Here is a 22673-nt window from a genome sequence, read left to right as displayed (position 1 = left end):
TTATGTAAGAAAATGTTCTTGTTTTCAGCAAATAATCACTGATAAAGGGGCCTGATGTCTCCACTTACTCAAAAGGTTTAGAAAAAAAGATAAACAAAACAAAAAACTCCACAAGCCTGGCCCGAGTTGGGATATAATACTCCTGTCTGTAGCATTTCCTCAGTAAGATGACAGCTACCTATCTGCCAATCCCATGGAGCATCTTATCTGTCGATTTAGCTGCCGTGCCTCTCTTTAATTAATAGGGATGAGCACAGATATAAATAACATCAACCACTGATAACGTATAAAAACTAATAAATTACTGATTATGATCTAAATGTTAGAAATAATTAGTGATTTTTCTCTAACAGCTAGACATCTGAGGAAAAATGTTCTCAGATTATTAAAAACAATTCCCCCCCAAAATAAAATAAAATAAAAACGATTCCTAAGAAACACTCTGGAGGTGAAGTCTAGGCATGGAAACACATGGCACCAAAAGGACTCATCACGACTGTAAACAAGTTTGGCACGAAGTTAACACATCCGTCCATATCTGTCTTCTCAGACGTGCTTTATGTGAAAGATTTAATCAGTGGTGAGTTGTAAGAATAGAACACAAAGTTTCATCAGAGAGCTTATATTACAACTGAACAGAATTTTATTTTAAGAAATTTTAATTCCAGAAGTTACAAGAATTTCCTTAGTGAGCTGTGGATACGAATTATCTTTACCAGAGTCCCTGCTATTCTCCTCAGACTCCTCCTCCTCGTCGTCGTCAGAGCACTTCCTCTTTGGGGTCTTTCTCCGCAATCGCCTGCTTTGCCTCATAGGCCGGGAGGGGTGTCGCCTTAGTCTTCGGCTACAGAAATCAGTGTCGCTGTCATCATTAGATGGTGGGTCTTCTTCACTCTCATCTGGGTTCTCATCAGATACAACAAATTCATCCTGAGATCTATGCAAGAGAAACCGGATGAATTATGATGGTACACTTATAACCTTGAGCCCATTTTGGAGTTCTCAGTTCAAATTCTAACAAGTCCAGTGAAATTATTAAGCAATGTTTAATGGAAATATCTAGATCATTGGATCAATTTCCCTGTTTCTAAAACGAAGAGTTGTTTTGCACCCATTCTTTTTTTTTTTCCAAAGGAGTTATGAAGATCAACTGATGCTCATTTTTGTACATAAATTGCTTTTGCCTCTTGGGAAGTCCCCCATGTGCCTCAAATTCAACATGTCCAAAAACGAACTCATTATTTCCTAGCCTACTCCTCTCTTCTGTTCCCTAGCCTGGTATTTGGTACTATCTCCCATCTAGTAATTCAAGGCAGAAACTTGGAATTTATCCCAATTTCCTTCTCCCTGTTCATTTCTCATATCAATGACTAACTCCTCTTGAGTCTACTTCATAAAGATATCTCAAACCTGATACCTTTTCTCAGTTCAGGGTTTCATATCCCATCTACTACTACAGCAATTCCCCAAAGTCTCTTTAAACTCTATGCTCATTTCCCCTCAATAAATCCTACCAATGAATTCCAGGATGAATCTTTCTGAAACATAAACCTCATATTAGTCTGGTATTTAAAACTCTTCAGTGGGTTTTCATCATTCTTATGCAGGACAAACATAAAACTCCATCATCTGGTTCCTTTTTATGCCTTGGCTACATCTCTAGCAGGGCAATCTCTGCTGCTACCTTAATTCTTTTTATCCTGAAAAACCAGGAGTTTCCTAAATATTCTATGACATTTTATGCCTGGCTGCCCTGGACAGGATTTCTTTGCTTAGAATACTTTTTTTCTTTATACTGCTTCTAATCCCAAATTCATCAATCTGCCCAATTCATTCTTCACATTTCAGATAGAGCTTTATTTCCACTCTGAGGCTTTCCTTGACCTCCCTGGATTGATATGGCCCTCTTCTGTACCCTGCCTTATGTTTTAGTAGCAATCATGCAGAAGGACTTTTCTGTGGTTTATATGTTTGTTTCCTCCACTAACAATCTGAGAGGAGAAACTGTGGTATTCCCTCCATATATCTGCTCTGTAGAGAAGCTTTCTGACATTATAGAAGAAAGCTTCTATACTGTAATTCAGTATAGAATTACATGCCCCAACCCAAACCCCTATAGGTCACCAGAAAATAGTTCCTAATTACTTATACCTGCCCATTTCTCACATTTGACTGGGAACCAATGCAAGTTGCATGGCTTCAATCCTTGGTCACGGAACTAAGATCCCACATACTACATGGCTTGGTCAAAAAATAAATAAATTGTTGTTGTTCAGCCGCTCAGTTGTGTCCGACTCCTTGTAACCCCAAACACCCATAAAACTGCGTTTTAATCTAGAAAGAGCCAAAATCAGCATCATTGAATCTGTTTTAAGTACCCTGAAAATAAACCATCTACATGCAGAACAAAAGCCCCATCAGGGCCAAGTTTGGTTGGAAGCCCTGTTCAAGCCTCGACCTAGGGAATGGGATCCACCGACAGATCACGCACCCATCACTGATCTTGAATTCATCCTCGCTCTCCTCTTCATCCAGGTTACTGTCACTGTCCAGATCATTCAGTCGCCGGCGTTTCTTCCGGCGAGCAGCAGCTGCCCTCTGGGGTCGTTTATTTTCTTTTCTTTCTTCATCCAAAATAGTAGAGATGTCTTTTCCACGGTGGCCTGTGATGGTGGAGATATCTTTCCCTCGGCCAACTCCTGAGTCCAGGGGCAGGGATGTAGGGTTGAGGGGAAGAGAGGGAGGGAGAAAGACAACTCTATGTTTATTAAAAGTTTCCCTTTGACATCTACAGATTGTCCTTAGCAGCTTTTTCATTTGATTTCTTTATTTTCTTCCTAGAGCTATGCAATTTTCTCACAGCTTTAACTGACAGAGTTTTCAAGAAAGCTTTACATTTGTTTATCCTATTAAATGGGGCTTTCCAGGTGGCTCGCTGTCAAAGACTCTTCTTGCCACTGCAGGAGATGCGGGTTTGCTTCCTGGGTCAGGAAGATTTGGAGCAGGATGTGGCAACCCACTCCAGGATTCTTGCCTGGGAAATCCTATGGACAGAGGAGCCTGGCGGGCTACAGTCCATGGGGTCGCAAAGAGTTGGACATGACTGAGCAACTAAGCACAGCGCACTTTTGAAACAATTAGTAAGCTCTGAGTCTACACACTGGCACCATGTCCGTGGATTATTCTGAATCTCAGTCAACATCGTAGTGATTGTTAATACACATTGAAGAGAATGAGAAAATATGCTTGCTTGCTGCTCTTTAATCAGGGCATTTTAATTAACATACTGGCCAAGTGAGATGAAGAAAAGAGAATGATAAACACGTACCTCCTCCATCAGCCTCTTTGATATCATCTTCTATAGCTTCATCAATTGCTTCATCAAACTCATCAAATCTAAAATACATACAACAATCACATTATATAGTTTGTCCTGGCATACGGACTAGGAAAATTGCCTCTAAAACAAAAAAGGCCAGAATATGAAACTGCTCTCTGCTACTTTAGGGCTGTGGAACTTGGATTAGATCACCCCATACTCCTGTTAACTTCAATTTCTTTGGTACAATAGAGTTTTATAAATCAGTATCTAATTCTAAGTTGTTGTTATTTTACTTTTAAAGAGTATCTATACCAGACATCAACAAGTATTTTTTAAAGGGACAGATAGTAAATATCCTAGGTTTGTAGACTATACAGTATTTGTTGTAACTACTCAACTCTGTAGTGCAAAATCAGCCATAGACAAAAAGTGAATGAATGTAACTGTGTTCCAATAAACTTTATTTTTTTAGACACTGTGATATGAATTTCATGTGATTTTCAAATACTTTTCTCCTTCTGTTTTCTCTTCTCAACCATTTATAAATATAAAAGCCACTCCTAGGCCATGTGGTATACACGAACCAGTAATGAGCTGGATTGGCCCACACGTCATGGTTTGCTAACCCAATTATACAAATCATATGACGGAGTAAACGGAACAGACTTAGTATTCCAGAAATAATACTAAGTGTGAGGAAGATATTATTGTTGCTTATATTATCATTATTACTGAAATTCTTATACAGACAGTCAAAATTTTAAAACTAGGTCAATGTACTTTTTCTCAAAAGGGCTTTTTCGGGACTCCCCTGGTGGTCCAGTGGCTAAGACTCTGAGCCCTTGGTTTGATAACTGGTCGGGGAACTAGATCCCACATGCCACAAAAGACCCTGTGCAGCCAAATAAATTTAAAAAAAAAGGGAGGGGGGCTTTTTCTTCTACCTAAAGAAAAAAAAAAACAAGACTCAATGATTCCTAAGATTTTTTCACATACAAAGCTCCTTTCACTTTAGAACTGAGGTGATGAAAAGATATGGAGACTTGTTGAAGACTGTGCTAAACATAGTAATTACTAGGCTCATGTGGCTATTTATATTTAATTAAAATAAAAAATGCTGTTCCTCACTAGCCATATTTCAAGTGCTCAACAGTGATATATGGCTACTGATTTCCATACTGCACAACAAAGAAATAGAACATTCCAATAACCACAGTAAACTGGATAGCACTGGATTAAAGTTATCCAGTGATTAACAACACAGATAAGACTAATAAGCAAATACTTTGCCCTTTGGAGTTGAGAAATTCATTACAGCTACAGACTTCCTTTCTAGGAAAATATATATACTTATAGAAACATAAAATTTTACATATTTCAGAGGAATCACAAGTTTCAGGCTAAGAACTCTTCTTCTACAACATATTTTTAAATGCAACACTTTACCTCCAATCTTTTCATATAATGCTATGAAAAACATCCTTGTAGATGTAGCTGAACTTTTTCTTAAGAGGAATTCTGAGAAAGAAAAAATCTGTCCATCTATTCATGAGGCTAGAAGAAGAGATACAGATCAAGCCAGGTGCAAAGTTAATGGAAAAACGGGAACGCTCCCAAGGACATGATGCAGCTGTCAAGTATCATAATAATCTAGGTTCCTTTTTTTTTTTTTTAAAGTAGAAAATTTTTATTACTTTGCCAGGCAAAGGCGGCCACAGTTAATGCCCTCAAAACTGTGTCTCCAACAATCTATTTCTTTGAGGCACTACTACCTTCTTACCGAGACACTGTGTTTTCTAAGTTCAGAGAGTATCAGAACCTTTGAACAAAGGAAATTATATCAATAAGCAAGAAACTCCCACCCTTGACTAGAGGATCTAAGTCACTTTTAACACAAATAAAAAGTTCTGATTTACATTTCAGACTCAGAGTTTGCATAAGCTGTTGGACACAACACCCTACACTTTACTTTATCCTCATCGTTTTCAAGGAAAGAGGACCCTAGGTCAACCACACAGTCTACATATGATATAGACCCTTTCATAGTCCTGCTTTCGCTTTGAGCCTTACTCTTCATTTAAATGTCATCTAAACTCTATCCTTACTAAACTCTTCAATTAAGAAAAGGTGGCAAGAATACACAGAACTATACAAAAAAGATCTTCATGGTCCAGATAACCACAATGGTGTGATCACTTACCTAGAGCCAGATATCCTGGAATGAGAAGTCAAATGGGCCTTAGGAAGCATCACTACAAACAAAGCTAGTGGAGGTGATGGAATTCCAGTTGAGCTATTTCAAATCCTAAAAGATGATGCTGTGATAGTGCTGTACTCAATATGCCAGCAAATTTGGAAAACTCAGCTGTGGCCACAGGACTGGAAAAGGTCGGTTTTCATTCCAGTCCCACAGAAGGGAAATGTCAAAGAATGTTCAAAGTACCACACAACTGCACTCATCTCACACACTAGCAAAGTAATGCTCAAAATTCTCCAAGCCAGGCTTGGAACAGTAAGTGAACTGTGAACTTGCAGATGTTCAAGCTGGATTTAGAAAAGGCAGATCTTTTTCAGTTCGTTTGTGTATTCTTGCCACCTTTTCTTAATAGCTTTTGCTTCTGTTAGGTCCATACTGTTTCTGTCCTTTATTGTGCCCATCTTTGCATGAAATGTTCCCTTGGTATCTCTAGTTTTCTTGAAGAGATCTCTAGTCTTTCCCATTCTATTGCCTCTATTTCTTTGCACTGATCACTGAGGAAGGCTTTCTTATCTCTCCTTGCTATTCTTTGGAATTCTGCATTCAGATGGACAATATAGTTCTCCTACAATGCTTATTCTGATTACATAAATTTGTTCCAACATGACTGATATATTAGGAAGTACTTCAAACATAACATGTATTTCATACTTCCTTATACGTAATTTTCTTCATGAGAAACACTAGGTAAATACAGAAAATTGCACCAGCTGCATAGGCATACACAAAACAAACACGTGCACATGACTTATAAATATCTACCGGCTCCCTAATCTCATTATGTGTGCTATAAGCTACAACGATCTGCAACTAGTATTACAACTTTCTGGCTGATTTTAAAAACCTTTCATGCCACTATACAATAAATTACAAACTGCAAATTACAATCACTTCTGCAGACAGCTTCAGGGCTTTTTCAACATAAAATGTCATTGTTTATTATAGTATTTATGTTATCTCTTAACCATTTAACATGTGTCAAATGGTACTGCCATTTTTATAAATATTTTTTAATGTGTCACTAATGAAATTTTTGTTTGCCTCTAACACCATATTTTCCATAACCCCTATGGCTTTTATTGTGCGATTGTACAACAATGGCAATTTTTCGGAATGTATTGGTTGTGTTGCAGTAGAAGTGACTTTAATACTTGAACTCTCCATTAGGTTTTGACTTCACTAGTTATAATAATTTTATTTAAAAAAAGGTACCTTTTCTTTTTCAAAGTCTTTCTTTTTTTAAAAAAGAATAAGACAGACACCATTCCCATAAACATTAAGGATTTTACTCTTACTGATCTAATGCATTTTATAAGTTTTAACAGTAACAACAGAAACTACACAAGGGGAACTCTTTCATGATCACTGATGCAAGTTTTTAAACAGGAAGCAAGCTCAAAGTTCTCTAAAATCAATTTTGCTTCTCATCTCCAATTATTCAAGTTAAAAGACTTTTGTTGTTGTGTAACAATGGTCTAAAATAATTAAAATATCAGTTATTTATTATTTGTGAGACAGGGTGGTTTAGTGGAGAGAACACTAGATGAATAAACAATCAGAAGATAAGATTTTAGTCCAGGTTTAGCTGCTGACAAAGTGACCATGGAGAAGTCTCTCTGTGGTGTACTTCTGAAGGCAGATGGTAAACCAGATTGCATTAACTGAGTCTTTCAACAGGCACCAATGGAGCACTATGCTAGCTGTAAAGAATAGAGGGAAGCATAACACAGACATGGTACTTCCCTTCATGTTAACAGTGTAGTGTAGGAGAGCAATATTAATCAAAAAATAAAAATCACAATTGTTACAACTACAGAAGTACTCTCAAGGAGAACTGGTTGCTATAAGGGCATATAACAGAGAGATTTGATTAAGGGAAGGTTATTATTTAACAAGGTTAAAAAAATAGAAGGGAATTTCAAGGCAGAGTAATCAGTCTGTACAAAGGGACTGAAAGAAGACAATGTGGCTAACTTGAGAGAAAGGGGAAAATGTGGATGAGGTGGAGCTGAAAGGCCAGGAGCAGGGCAGACTATGCAGCGCTCTGGGCCTTGTTAAAGGTGTCAGTCCTTATCTCCAGAGCTACAGAAATTCGGCAAAGTATGTTAAACAGAAGAGGACAGCATGAACAAATGTACATTTGGAAAAGAGGATGTTGGCTGCTCTAAAATTCTGATTCTAAAGACAGTGACTAAGAAATATATATACAACTTCTAATGATTACTGTAATGGTAAAATCAAGGTTGTTTTAAAAATAGTTTCCACTCTTTCATTTCCACAGATTTCATACCTGTAACTTATACACTTCCGTGTTCTTGTTGACCTCCTTTCAAGCAAATTTGCTTTGGATTTTTTCGAATCTTTTTTCTTTTCTTCATGATCTTCCGAAAAATCTGGCTCCTGGTTTAAAAATATGATAATAAATATACAGGCTATTATGAGACAACAAAGTTCCTCAGAATTAATAGCTTTCTAAAGTCCATCTAGGCAGCACATGTGAAAGGTTAAAAAAAAAAAAGTAAAATGGTCGCCTCAAAACTGAATAAACAGGGCAACACTCAGTATAGAGATTAAAAATAATACTGGTGGATCAAAGGATGAAAATACTTCTGTATCAAACTTACGCTTTTGTGAGTTTATAGTTACCTCTTTTAAAACAATCATGATGAAGTCTACCTACTAATAACTAAAGTTAACAGACATAGTCAACAGATATGCTGAATAAATGAAATAATGGATTTAGAAGAAGAAAGAGACATGGTGCTCCAGAAAAATAACCAGACAGGTGATTTCAGTGTGTGATTTAATTAAGCCTGGAATGAAACTGCATTTGAAATGAAGAAAATGTCTTCAAATGAAAACCACGTCACATATATTTTCACTCATGACATACCTTTCTTAATTACTAATTAGATTAATAAATGCAAAACAATGATATCCCATCAAAGAAAACAAACTGTAAGAACACAAATTGGAGTTTCTGATTACCCCCAAAAGCAGGAAATAAAAAACCAAATATCCCTGAACCATTTTTTAGTCACTTTACATAAACAGCACATAAAGAAGTTAAAAACAAATTACCCAATATAGGGTAAAAAATCAGAACATTAACCCCATAGGGGTGAGCTGTAAACTTAGTTCGGATGCAATGTTACATTTTAGGGCTATCTGTACACACATAATTTCAATCATAAGGGAAATGGGTGATTTTTTGAAAGTGCTAAATTTCATTTTCAATAAAAGTGGTATATTATATATTTAAAACCACTCATATAACAAAGTGAGTTAAATTTTAGAACACTTTTGGCAGTCTCCTGTCTAAAAATACTATAAACCAGAAACTTACTTGTGGAGGAATGATGTTTTCAATACTAATACCCACATACACCAAGCGTTCTTTCCTTTAAAAAAAATGACAAAAGAAATAAAAATATAGCTTTGGAACATACTAATGTAATTATTTTTAATAGCATATAGGTAATTTCTCTGAATTGTCTAACTGGCTTAAAGGACTCCCTAGAAATATGAAATGTAAAACTTGTTTCTTTAAACTTCATATTATACTGTATTCATGCATTTCATGTTAATGTGGCTTGTTAAAATTATTTAGAATACAAGTTTGTTTGACATGAACTATGAATCTGGACTATATAGAAAGGTTATTTTCGAAGTTTTCTATCAAACTACCCTGTACACGGTTGACAGAGGGATATTAATAAATCTTGTGTCAGTAAAAAAAAAAAAAAAAGCATACAAAGTGAGATTTGCCAAAAATAAAACTTACGAAAACATTACTAACATAGGTAATACTAAAAATTACAACTTTATGGTAATAGCAGAAGCTAGGTCATGAACATATTAGTTAATATGTATGAAACTTATAGTATTCGTATCTGTGGCAGGCACAAAACTTTCTAAAGGTATGAAAATCTCAACTACAGAAGTGATTCATACCAGGCAATAGAAACCTTGTAAATGAAATAAACAAGGAAATTTGATGAAAAGAGCCATGCTGTGACTCAGTGATGAAGTGATTAGATGAAATGCCAACTCTGATCAGACAAACTGAATCTTTGTTATGCTGGAAGTTCTCAGCAATACTGTATGTGAAAGATTCTAAACCCATTCACTTCTTCTTTGCAGAGAAGAAAAGCAGCAACATAGTTATATATCTCTGCACTACACAGGATGCTTAACAATAAACTTGTCTTCAGAGCCAGTTGAGACTTTTCCAGGAAATGTGGATTTATGAACAGTAAAGATGACTTCCAGAGTTTCCCTTCAAATAAACCTTTGTTGATTTTAATTCAAACACCAAAAATTGCTGTATACAACAGTAGTTTTCTCTGGTTTTCTAACAGTTAATTCCATTCACCAAGGACAACTGAGCTCTTGTATCCACATGCCACTGTATGTTCCAATAAACAGAAATATAATGGTAACCACTCTTCTTCCATTTGTGATGTCCTACATAGGACATTAATGATCTAGTTGTGTAGGTTCTTTAGAACACAGCCTTTACTGCCCTATAAACTCTGGGCCCTAACTAACAAGAATTTTATAATCTTTTTAGAGACAGGTTATGAAGCTATTAGGCTTCCCAGGTGGTGCCAGTGGTAAAGAACCCAACTGCCAATGCAGGACATGCCTGAGACAAACATTCAATCCCTGGGTCTGAAAGATCCCCTGGAGGACAGCATAGCAATTCCCTCAAGAATTCTTGCCTGGAGAATCCCAATGGACAGAGGAGCCAGGCGGGCTACAGCTCAAAGGGTCGCAAAAGTTGGACACAACTGAAACTTAGCACACATATATGAAGCTATTAAAGAAAAACTGGCATATAAGAATAATAAAACTATTTTAATCAAAACCTTTTTTTTAAAACAGTACAGTTAATGAACTAAAAACCAGGAAAAGAAGAACTGCACCAGCTGAAATTAACAGGGAGGGCTACATGGATAAGTCAAAACTTCAGCTGTTATTAAAAATTTCTGACATGTCTCTAACCAAGTTTGTTGTGATATCAATTTCCTCTTTTGTATTGCAAAAGCTTTATTTTTACTTGTCCGTTATTTCTCTTCTCAACTCAATGGAAAAAACATATAGTCATGTTGCAGGTTAGGTCATGATTTATGTCAGACTTGGAAATCCAAAGGTAAATAAGACATGGTTCTTGCCCTCCCAATTATTTAACAACTGACTGTACTCCATATGAAGAGGTATAATGGAACTGTGAAAAAAGAACAGATTTTTGTCTAAAGAGCTGAGAAATCTGGAAAGACCTTAAATAGGTGGTAATATTAATATCTGAGTAAGATCTTAAAGGTAAGTATGACTTCTCCTCAAAGAATTTTCTTGCTTAGTAACCTTATGGAAAGTTACATCTTCCATTCCGTCTCACCAAATAGTTTAATGATCATATTGGGCTCAGACCTTACTATTACCACAAAACGCCTTCTAAGATTTCAATTTCAAGGAACCTGTTTTCTGGTTTCTACTGACTCACTTCCCAGCTGACTCCTTCTAGAACACTGATTTTGACAATTTCCTGACTCCAGTGGAAACTCTATCCATTGACCCTACTCTCTCTCCACTGTTTGGCACTCCCTTTGTATCCTTACTTTCCCCCTTACCTGGCTTAGACTTCATGGTCCATCATTATAAATACTCCTTTGCATACACTTTCAAATTCCTTGTCTTTTTCTCTCCTTGCCTGTTATATTACCTCGAAAATGCCAACCCTGATTAAACCCAACTCTGTGCTAGCAAAGCACTAGTAACAGTACTCTGGAAGTACAGAGCTATTTGAATTCCCAATAATTTCTGGCACCAAGTCCTGGAAGGGACTTTACAAATCAGCTGCATGGACTTCTGAAACATCGGACATCACAAAGCATCACAGTTCCAGTTCTATAGACAGTTGCTGGCTAGTTACTAATTACTCACTGACACATCCTTCTTTTTCATCATACCAGAGCCATATACTATATACCTCATTTTGATTACACTGCCTGGCATAAAGACCATGAGAGAACATTCTGACAAGGCAGGTGCTCAATAAATGTTCAATATATGTTGACTAAAAGCACAAACAAGGAGAAAGATGCTCTAGCACTATGACACAGAGAGTAAGCCAGGCTCCAAACTGTTAGGATGAATGCTAGAGAAATTGTTTCACAGATCTGAAACTGGATGAATAAAAATGCTCACTTTTAAAAGAGATGAAGTCCCCTGAAATTTACAGTTAATGTATTATTTACTTTAGAAACACACATATTTTGCTATTTAGAGCTTCTAATATAAACATACATTAAGAACTATAAATAATGAAGGCTATGTTAACCAGATTCTGGGGGGAAATTAGCAAACAACAGTAACAATTCAGTTAACCTGCCTTGTCAGAATGGTCTCTCATATAGGATTTAGTGTGTGATCTAAAGGCACACACAATTACAGACGTCCTCTTAAGTAAAGAGGATTATCAAGGATAGAAGAGAAACTGGATGAACTAGTAAATGGGAGACCAACAGTGTAAACAAATATTGTGGCACATTTTCACATAAATTTGTAAAATTTAAAGTATTTCTTAACTAGAGCAGCATTTCCTAAAGTATAGGAGGCAAAAGTAAATGCTCACCAATCTTTCCACATATAAACCCAACAAGCATCACAGGGCTCCAAAGGACAAACAGATACAATGTATGAGACAAATTCTTAGTGGTTTACATTCTTGGCTTTTAGAGAGAATCCATTTTCTTCCATGTCCTTAAAGAATAAGCCTATTAGCTATCTACAATTTTATATCAGATCAGCTTCAGAACATGAGAAAACTGCTCATTTCTCAGAAGGGCAGGTAGATTTCAGGAAGACTGAGTCCAATTTTTAATTATGACTTAATTATGACTAATCTGAAGCATCTTTATTTGAATCTCTTTCAGTGTCAAAAATTAGTGTGTTTAGTCATTCAGTCATGTCTGACTCTTTGCAACCCCATGGACTAGCCCGCCAGGCTCCTTGGACAGGGAATTCTCCAGGCAAGAATACTGGAGTGGGCTTTCATTCCATTCTCCAGGGGATCTTCCCAACCCAGAGATCAAACCTGGGCCTCCTGCATTGCAGGCAGATTCTTTACCATTTGAGCTACAAGGGAAGGCCATCAAAAATTAAGACAGGAGCAATTTGCACATCAAAACAGTCTTAATAACTATATATAGGACTATCAGTAAGAGTTCCTAAATATAAAGGTATTTAGACACTGATTAACGCATGTCCCCTGCATTAGGAGCACTGAGTCTTAACCACTGGACTGCCAGTCCTTGAACCCAGTTCTAATGCTCACCTTTGTAGAGAGTAAAGTGTGTGGATTATGGAATGAGCAGACTGCCTGAAAGGAAACTAAATTTTTTAGGGTAATACTATGTGATAGCAGTAGAAGTTAAAGTAGCAACAAACGAAGGAGACACTGCTTCGATTTTTCTCATATTCTGAATACATGGGCATCAAGTCCTACTGATTAAGACTATGAAAATTCTCTTCAGCCTCTCTACTTTATTATCATGATGACTGATCTAGTTCAGACCTCATTGACTCCCACAGACTTTATTCCAATGGCCTTAATGCTAATTCCTTCTTCTTGCTGTTACCAGGGTATTTTTTTCTGAAATTAAAGTCTGATTATGCATATCCCTCCTTTGATGGCTTCCCCACCACCTCTAGAGAATAACCACATTTCCCAGCCAGTTATGCAAAGCTGTTTATCATCTGGCCTCAGTTTTCTTTTTAGCTTCACCCCCCACCCCTCTTACTCTCACATTTACACTCTGTCTATGCGTTTATTGTGCTCTTTGCCTAAAATATCCTTTCTCTGCATGTCAATCTGTATCACCTCTAGTTGTGTTCCAAGGGCTTCCCTGATAATCCAAGCCCTTGGAGAACTACAGTGCTCCTCCACAATGTTCCAATATTGCTCTAGATGTACTTCAATTTGCCTGCTTATTGGCATCACTGGTTCATATGTAGACGATAAGCTCCAGTTAAGCAAGAGCTTTGTTTTCCTCATCTTTTCTCTTCAGTTTGGAACACAGCCTAACTGCTTTAGACCATACTGCAGGGGCATATTGAAAAGGGAATCACTGCTTACAGTCAGTAAGCTCTTTATTTCACCAATGTTAATTCTACCCACCCAAAGAGAAGCCATGGGGAACTAAGTTGGAGACCAATTCTTTGTGTTTTCTTGAACTCCCTACATACTTAGACACATATCCTCCACAATACTCGGGCCAATACTTATTCAGAGTAGGTTATGATAAAAACTTTAGATCAGGGATTTCCTGTAAAAGGACAGATAATATATTAGGCTTGGGTTATATGGTCTGGGTTACAACTACTCAACTCTGTAGCTGTCGTGCAAAAGCAGTCACAGATAACATATAAACAATGAGCATGGCAAAGGTTATTTATGAACAATGAAATCAGACTATGTAATTCTGATGTGCCATGAAATATGACTTGTTTTTATTTTTTTCTAATCATTTAAAAACAAACAAACAAAAAAAGACCCATTCTTAGGTGGCAATACGAAAATAAGAAGTGGGCCACATTTGGCCCACAAGTAAGAGTTTTACCAATCTCTGCTTTATACAGACACATTAGTCTATACTGGAAGATAATTCTGATGTCAAATTCCGAAGTGAAACATTAACACACATATCACAGTACCTGCGTTCAGCACGCTCCTTCTTCTTTAAGGCAACATCCAAATCTTGTAATTGTTCTTCTAATTTTTCACACAGTAGTTTCTGAAAATATAAAACAGATGAGTGTCATCTTAAACACCTTTCCACAATCACTTATCTCTTGCCTATTAGCAAAAGCTACAGCGCTAAGAGAGCTAATAACGGCCCACAGAGAAAACAGTGAAATGTTCCTTGTATGTAATTAAATAAAGGATGCCACTTCAGTTCATCCACTCTACTGAAGATGGGCAGGGTATCTTTGAAGTAACACACATGTTAAAGAAACTTGAAGCTTTGTGAAACATATTCTATATCTACCTTGCTGGCAGTAATTAATGGTTAAAATAGCATTTGGTTCAGCATATATACATGACAGTGATTAAAAAAACTTTTAAAATCCCAAGGCATTTTTAAGGAAGAAGGTTACATGTACAAGAAAATATAATGGTGCCAATCACTGTTTTGTTTTTTTTTCAGAGAATGGAAAAAAAATTTACAAAATCATGCCAAACAGTTAATAGGTCAAAATAGAGCTGAAGAATAGAGCTGTTAGAGTGATGTTAAGCCAAATGATTCCACTTAACTAAAAAAATTCAATGAAGACCACCATCTTTGGGTGTTTTTTTTTTGAGCCATGCTGTACAGCTTGTGGCATCTTAGTTCCCTGCCCAGGGATTGAACCTGGACCCCCTGCAGTGGAAGCACAGAGTCCAGACCACTGGACCACCAGGGAATTCCCAAATTTTAAAGCAAAATGAGACTGGAAAGGACCTTTTGAATAAAAAAAATATTCTACTCTTCAGGTTTTAAAAGAAATCCACCGAATCAAGATATGAGAGAAATAGAATCCATGATTCTATTCATAGTACCATTATAATGGTCCATAAATTATAACATCATCTATAAAACTGACAAAAAGAAGGCAGGCAGAAATGAAAAAGAGGATGAAACAAAGGGATAAACAACAGGAAGAAACTAATTTCTTCCCTTGTATATTATCCTCATGGAGGGGAGAGGTGGCTGTGCCTTTAACAAATGTGAGAAAAAATAAACCAGAGATTATAATTTTGTAAAAAGAAGAGGTCCTTTGAGAATTCCTTTGGGGAAAAATAAAGGGAAGACCTATAAGATATTAACAAAAGGTAGTTTTTAATCAATAGCCTCTACTTTTACAGAAATTTAAAGAGATAAACAATATCTATAAACTGAAGATTAAAATGTTTAGTGGCTGTCAAGAAATATTAATTTGAATATAAAAGCAGACACTGGAAAACCAGAACTGTGCTGGGTTGTCATACATGCTGGCAAGGGGGGCAGAACCATTCTCCATCTGGAATAATCATTAGAGGAGGGCGAAGGCAGGCAGTGTGGTATCCACTGTCACAAGAGTCACACAGAAGGATCTGAAATAAACCATAGATTAATGTCAACCTATCTCTATGGGTAATATTCAGTAACTCTTAAGTTAAAATAAAGACATTTCTATATATCTTAGCATGATACTAAGAAATACACTATATTATACTCTTTATCTGCATAAAGCATAATAATAAAAACCCTCAGTTAATTAGGAATTTAACAGGTCTTTTTTGTTTGTTTGTTTTTGGGCCATACCACACAGCTTAAGGGATCTTAGTTCCCTAACAAGGGTCTGAACCCTCATTCCTTGCATTGCAAGGGGATTCTTAAACACTGGCCCACGAAGGAAGTTCCCAAGGACCACATCTAATTCAGCATCATTCCCCTACCACTTAATGCACAATAGTGGCTTGAAATTTCTATTTGGAGATTATTCTGAAATATCCAGCATATGAAATTAACCATATTTCAGATCTTCAGTTTCCAACATCATTTGCTTTGGCACAGTAACCAGCAAACGGGATTTTCAGAGCAGTTAGTAAGATAATCGAATAAAAATCCTCCGTATGTTCTAAGAAGGGTGCAACTTTCTCCACTTCCTGGATGTCATTTCTGCTTACTTCATTTTACTTCTCAATTCTGTACACCTCTTTGTCATTGTCATCTATTACCACCTAGTGTGTGCCTAGTCACTCAGCTGTGTCAGACTCTTTGTGACCCTGTGGACTGTAGCCCGCCAGGCTCCTCTGTTTCTGGGAATTCTCCAGAATACTGGAGAGGGTTGTCATGCCCTCCTTAGTCAAGATGCATTCTTTCAATTAAAAAAAAAAAAAGGTAATGGTAGGAAAAGAACACATATGTTGATTTTTACTTGATTTAGAGGGCAGAAAAGACCACTATCACAAATCTTCTCCTTGCCTTTCTCCACTTAAAAATCTTGACTTAATTTTTACAGTTTGAAGATCATACAAACAGTCAGAAGGGTCTTCTCAGTGTAATTTTGACATCTGTTCTTTTCAGAGCTATATCTTTTCCTTAAACCCTCTGAAATTACTGAGATATGATAAACTTAACTGATTAGTTTCCAGATACGATTTTCACATTTAGGAAGAAAACTGCAAGTTAAACCACAAATAAATAGCTTTACCTCAGCCCACAACAAGTATCAGGAGCTGTTCTGAGCAACTTTACATAACTTGTTTCTGCTCTACACAACTCTACCTATGTGGAAGCATCTGTATGTCTCTTTCTACGTAATAGGTAGAGCTTGCTTTCAAAGTCAGATCCATTCAAAACAGAACAGCTGGGCATAACAAGAGTGCTTCTTCAACAGGTTCTTTAGAAAGCACTCATAAACTACAAAAATATATATCTAGGTGAGGAACTGGGTTTTTTTGGGGGGCTCCAAAATCACTGCAGATGGTGACTGCAGCCATGAAATTAAAAGATGCTTACTCCTTGGAAGGAAAGTTATGACCAACCTAGATAGCATATTGAAAAGCAGAGACATTACTTTGCCAACAAAGGTCCATCTAGTCAAGGCTATGGTTTTTCCAGTGGTCATGTATGGATGTGAGAGTTGGACTGTGAAGAAAGTTGAGCGCCAAAGGATTGATGCTTTTGAACTGTGGTGTTGAAGAAGACTCTTGAGAGTCCCTTGAACTGCAAAGAGATCCAACCAGTCCATTCTGAAGGAGATCAGCCCTGGGATTTCTTTGGAAGGAATGACGCTAAAGCTGAAGCTCCAGTACTTTGACCACCTCATGCGAAAAGTTGACTCATTGGAAAAGACTCTGATGCTGGGAGGGATTGGGGGCAGGAGGAGAAGGGGATGACAGAGGATGAGATGGCTGGATGGCATCACCGACTCAATGGACCTGAGTCTGAGTGAACTCCGGGAGTTGGTGATAGACAGGGAGGCCTGGCATGCTGTGATTCATGGGGTCCCAAAGAGTCAGACACAACTGAGCGACTGAACTGAACTGAACTGAAGAACTTACTTTCCAGATAAGAAAGTCCCGTGTAAATCTGTCACTATTTTTCTGAATATATCTGGTCTATAATTATCCTCTTCAATTTTTTTTCATAACTACCCATTTCTAAAGTTTAAAACCCTACTGGGTTATTACTTGACTTATTTATATGTTTTTACAGAAAGGCAACAAGCCCTTCAGGTCTTACTCATTTGAAGCTGCCACTTCAGAAATAACATTATAAAGTAACTTAAAGGGAAAGAACAAAATTTTAAAGAAAAAACAAAAAACAACCAAAAAGCAGAATAGGAATATTTGAATGAACTGATCTGTGAGAAGAGATTAACAATGCATGCTTAAGTGGAGGAAACATCATTACAAAGCTAGGTAGAATGAAAGCAAGATCCTGATCCTCCCTAGAATTAGGTTATTATCTGAGAATAGAAAGAAAGGATTTTGCACACAAAAAATTGAAATCATGATCAAACCCAGATAAGTTACAATGTTTCAGACAACCACAGCATGGCAATAATCTGCATACTGTCCATAGAGATCAGGTACACACTAGTTCAGGATGGTTTGGAAGGCCGCATTTTTTGCATGGCTCATCATCATCTGCTAGGACGGCTTCTTCACTTTCCTTTTCTTCCTCCTCTTCTGAAGCTGCAGATGATTTTTCACTGTCAGACCCTTCACTTTCATCATTGCTGGAGTATTTCCACCTGCCACGTGTTCGAGAACCAGTCCATCGAACTTTGCCTTTGGGCTTTACCTTGTGTAAAATAAAAGATTAGGACAATTTAATGTAATAACAATGTAAAAAATACAACAACACGCTTCCGATTACATATGCATTGTGGAATATTTAGTGAATATACAAAGAAGAAAAGAAAAATTACTGTAGTTTCATCAACAGATATACTTACTATTAAATTTTGGTATATATTTCCATTATTTTTTTCTACTTTTTGGGAGGGGAGAATTATAATGAACATTCTGTCTTATTAAATATTTGCCCTAGTGATAAAATATTCTAACATCGTGTGTGTGTGTGCATGTGTATTATATATATATATATAATATGCCATCACATAGCTATATCTAATCCACAACTACACAGACATTTAGGTAGTTTTCCATTTTTTCACCTTCATAAACAATGTATTCTTGGAAACATAAAATTTTTACATAAACCTCTGTGGTTAGGATAAATTCCTGGAAGAGGATTCTGGGTCAAAGGGCATGCACTTTTCAAAGGCTCTATAATTGAACACTGACTATATTCACACACATTGTTAACATTTCTCATATCAGAGAAAAGGGTCACAACTGCATAAAAATTTCTGACAAACTTAAAAAATGTATTATTCAGAGACTAATGTTATAATGTTGGGAACTGCTTTCTATTGGTTGGCTTCACAATATTTTAAAGTCATATTTCAGTTAACTCCTACAGTTTAAGTCCTCACCAAGGACCAAAATAACTCTAACAACAGGAGGAAATTTTAAAAAATAAAAATTTAGTATTTCAAGGAACTCAGGACCACTTACAATTAAGAACAATGTTATCACTTAAATAAATCAAAAACAAAAGGAGCACTTTTTTTTTAAAGTAGCACTTTAACTACAACAAATTTTCCATAGGCTGGCTAAAGACTTGTATAAGATTTTGTTTAGAACAAGAAGGTCATAGAAGGAAAAAAAAAAAAAAATCTAGCTCTAAGACTAATAACTGAAATGGGGAAACAGAGGCTCTCTCAAACACTGGCAATGAGAGGGTAGATTAATGGGGCCTTTTGGAAACTAAAGAAGCAAGTTATCAAAACTTAAAATACATATGTCCCTTGACCCAGTAATTCCAATTCTAGGATTCTATTCTAAAGAAATACTCACTCATGTCCAAAAGGATCTTCAATGCAGCATTGCCTGTAATAGTGAAAAATTGGGAACAACCTAAATGTCAATCAATCAGGGAGCAGTTAAAGAAACTGAGGCACATCCACACTATGGAATACTATGTGGCCATCAATAACTGAAAGCAGACTCTATCTACTGATATGGAAAGTGCTCAGACACACATTGTTAAGTGAAAAACTCAGAGAAAAATGAATTTATTTTTTAAGTGCATGGGAAATATTTACAAACACAGACAGGAATATATGGAAAAAAGATGGAAAGAGATGCAGCCCAAACCGTTAATAGTGTTTGTGAGAAATTTTCATTTTTCAAGTGTTACAAGTTAGGTATTACTTGTAGAACTTGCAAACAGAATATATTTCTATACTGCCTATAATACAGAAAAAGTTTAAAAGATGATATAGTCTGAAATTTAATGTCTGGAGATAACTAGTAAGACATCTCAGATATAGGAAGAAAGGCTTTTTTTGTTGTTGCTGTTCTATCTTTGAATGAGTTGTTTTAGCCAAAAGTAAAAAGCTATAAACACTTAAAAGTCAAAGATTTCTAATAAAAACTGAAGCTCAGAGTAGGAGAAATTTTACCTTGGTTACTTTAGAATTTGTATCCTTCTCTGCTTTTTTCAAATTTTCTTTTTTGTCTGTCTTTTGCAAAGCTGCTGACTCTTCTTCTACTTCATCTTCTTCCCCTCTTTTTTTATCAGCTTTTTGATCTCTGATTTCAGCCACTTTCGCTGTGGGTCTAGATATTCTTGGAGACCTCCTCAAAGTACGGCCAACATTTGTTTTCTCTTCTTCCTTTTCTGTCTTCTCTTGCTTGGTTTCTGGCTCTACAATTTTGGGAGGAGAATCTGATTTCTTTTTCCGACTAGATATCCTAATTGTTAATTTGATGCCTTCTTTCTGCCTTTCTGAGGTTATCTCTGTGTTTTCTGAGGCAGTGTTTTCTTCTTCAGGAATCAACTTATATTTCAATTTGCTTTTTTGCATAGAACCCTTTGTCTCAGAAGGATCACCTGTACCAGAGGTCTGGGCATTGTCCAGATTATCCACTTCTACCTTTGTTGATTCAGAATCCACTTTTAAAATTTCTGGGTCTACTTTCTCCAGGGACTGACCTTCAAGTGAACTCGTATTCTGACACTCAACTTCTGAGGCTAGTTTCTCACAGTGGACAGTCACGTTAGATGATGGATAAGTTTCAGCTGTCTCAGGAGACCCGGCCTTTAATGATTCTACAGTTGCCTTTGGAACCTCCTCCGGTATTGGACTCAATCTTTGTGTGTCCTTATCAAAAAAAGTCTTTTTGGACTTTTCAGGACACTCTAGGACTGGTGGGCGCTTATCTTTCTTACTTTTGGGAGACTTCTCTTCAACTCTCATACTATAGAATTCAGTGGTAGATAAAGCAGTTTTTAAAGAGAGATCCTTTGCTATTTCTGCAGTCTCAAGAGAGGTTTCCATTTCTGAAGGACCAGTTTCCTCTATGTGCTCTTTCTGACTCTGGGTCTCTAAGACTGATATTGAATTATCTGTATCTTTCCCTAAAGGGACCACTTCTTTCTCAAGATCACCTATTTTTACACTTGCAATGACAGAATTTACAGACTCTGCTCCATTTCCCTCCATGATGCCACTTCTATCCTTAGAGGGGCTGCAACTATCTTCCTTTGTATCATAAAACTTTGTCTCTATCTGTTCTGTCTTAAAATGTGGAGTTACTTTTTCATCACTAACTTCTCCATTTACCAGCTGTTTTCCTTCATGACCCAAAGCAGTGATTGTAGAGATCCTTTTACAAGTCTCTTCCTCTTGCTTTATTTCATCTTTCAAAAACTCTTTTGTTGGAGTAACTGATTTACACAAAGGTCCTTTGATTGGACTATCAAAATCATCACTCAGTTTAATTTCTCGTTTTTTTAGTGGAATCTTGGCCTGCTGGTCATTTTTAAGTTTCTCGGTTTCTTCAGTAGACTTTTCGGTAATTTCTTGAGAAGATTTAACATTGCCAACAAAGTCTAGCCTCTCAGGCTCTAACTTCTCCACACTACCTTTGATATCTCTAGGATCTGCTTTACATTCTTTCATTTCCACTTTTACAGGTTTGACATTTTCCTTGAAGGAATCGCTTTCTTCTTTGATAATCTTTTTTTCTTCGCTTTCTGGCACAGGTTTTTCCAGCTTCACTATGACTGGCAGTTTTCCAAGTTCCTTTTCACCTTCTTTTTCTATTTTCACAGTAGTCCCTTCTAGAGCACTGGGTGTAGAACATTTTTCTGAATCTATTGGCCGCTCTTCACTTTTCGTTTTTGCACTTCCTTTCTGTTCCTCTAAAAATAAGAAAAAGTTTACATGAATCTAAGCATTCAAGATTATAAAATGTATAAGGCATAACATAAAAAATATTTCCATTTGAAGTTTCTCTCTTAGAAGAGGTGGCTTTTATCACGGGACATTTGACAATAAAAGATGAAAGCAGACAGTAAAGAAAATACCAAACTCGGAAGTACAACATTTAGACATTAAAAAACTGTCATTTAGAAAGATTTCTGCTTTATACTTTTAACTTCAATGCTCTCAATGAAATGCAAATATTTATACAGCTCAAATAATTTATTCAAGCTCAAGTGATGGCTCAAAACATGAAACTAAGAATACATCATTATAAAATATTTCCAAAAGACCACATTTGTTTTAAAAACTGACAACTGTTCTCTGCAAGTTATAGAGCACTTCATTTCATTGAGAAAACATGAAAAAGGCAGTGTGGAAATGTTTTATGTTTTAATCAGGTTACAAAAGTAACAATTCTGTACAGAAAATGGAAAATATGCCCACAATCTGAATACCTACAATTAGTATTTTGTTTGAGGTTACTTCTTCTAGTTTTACGTGTTTTTGACAAAGTTGGAATCATGCTGCCCCACTGTCCTCACGGAAACATTAGCATTTTTTATGACATTTATGAAATGTCTTCAGAGAATTGGACTTAACTGTGTAACACTCCTTAATGTGATTATATTACAAAGAAACTATGTTTACCTGTTAACTCCTCTTTTTACCTTATTGGCTAATATTTACAATTTTTACGGAGTACCTAACAGTGCAAAT

General features: G+C 36.5%; 1 protein-coding gene and 1 non-coding gene across 2 annotated transcripts in view; both read right to left on the bottom strand.

Annotated features, from left to right (window-relative positions):
* The window catches only part of RSF1 (remodeling and spacing factor 1), a 160648-nt gene that overhangs the window by 10338 nt on the left and 127637 nt on the right, over nt 1-22673 (bottom strand). The window contains exons 6-14 of the mRNA XM_040255625.1: nt 20148-21892; nt 18212-18418; nt 15613-15717; nt 14298-14377; nt 8926-8980; nt 7870-7979; nt 3329-3396; nt 2492-2699; nt 717-937 (exon numbers count right to left, since the gene is read on the bottom strand). Coding sequence (XP_040111559.1) covers nt 717-937; nt 2492-2699; nt 3329-3396; nt 7870-7979; nt 8926-8980; nt 14298-14377; nt 15613-15717; nt 18212-18418; nt 20148-21892 — 2799 coding nt within the window. The remainder of the gene's footprint in view (nt 1-716; nt 938-2491; nt 2700-3328; nt 3397-7869; nt 7980-8925; nt 8981-14297; nt 14378-15612; nt 15718-18211; nt 18419-20147; nt 21893-22673) is intronic.
* Nucleotides 14975-15047, bottom strand: TRNAG-UCC. Its single transcript has one exon. It is a non-coding gene; the product is annotated as a tRNA-Gly (tRNA).

This window comes from Oryx dammah, unplaced genomic scaffold (genome assembly GCF_014754425.2).
Source record: "Oryx dammah isolate SB20612 unplaced genomic scaffold, SCBI_Odam_1.1 HiC_scaffold_15, whole genome shotgun sequence".
NCBI lineage: Eukaryota > Metazoa > Chordata > Mammalia > Artiodactyla > Bovidae > Oryx > Oryx dammah.
Note: the sequence above shows the minus strand (reverse complement) of the source record. Positions and strands in the feature narration are given on the sequence as shown.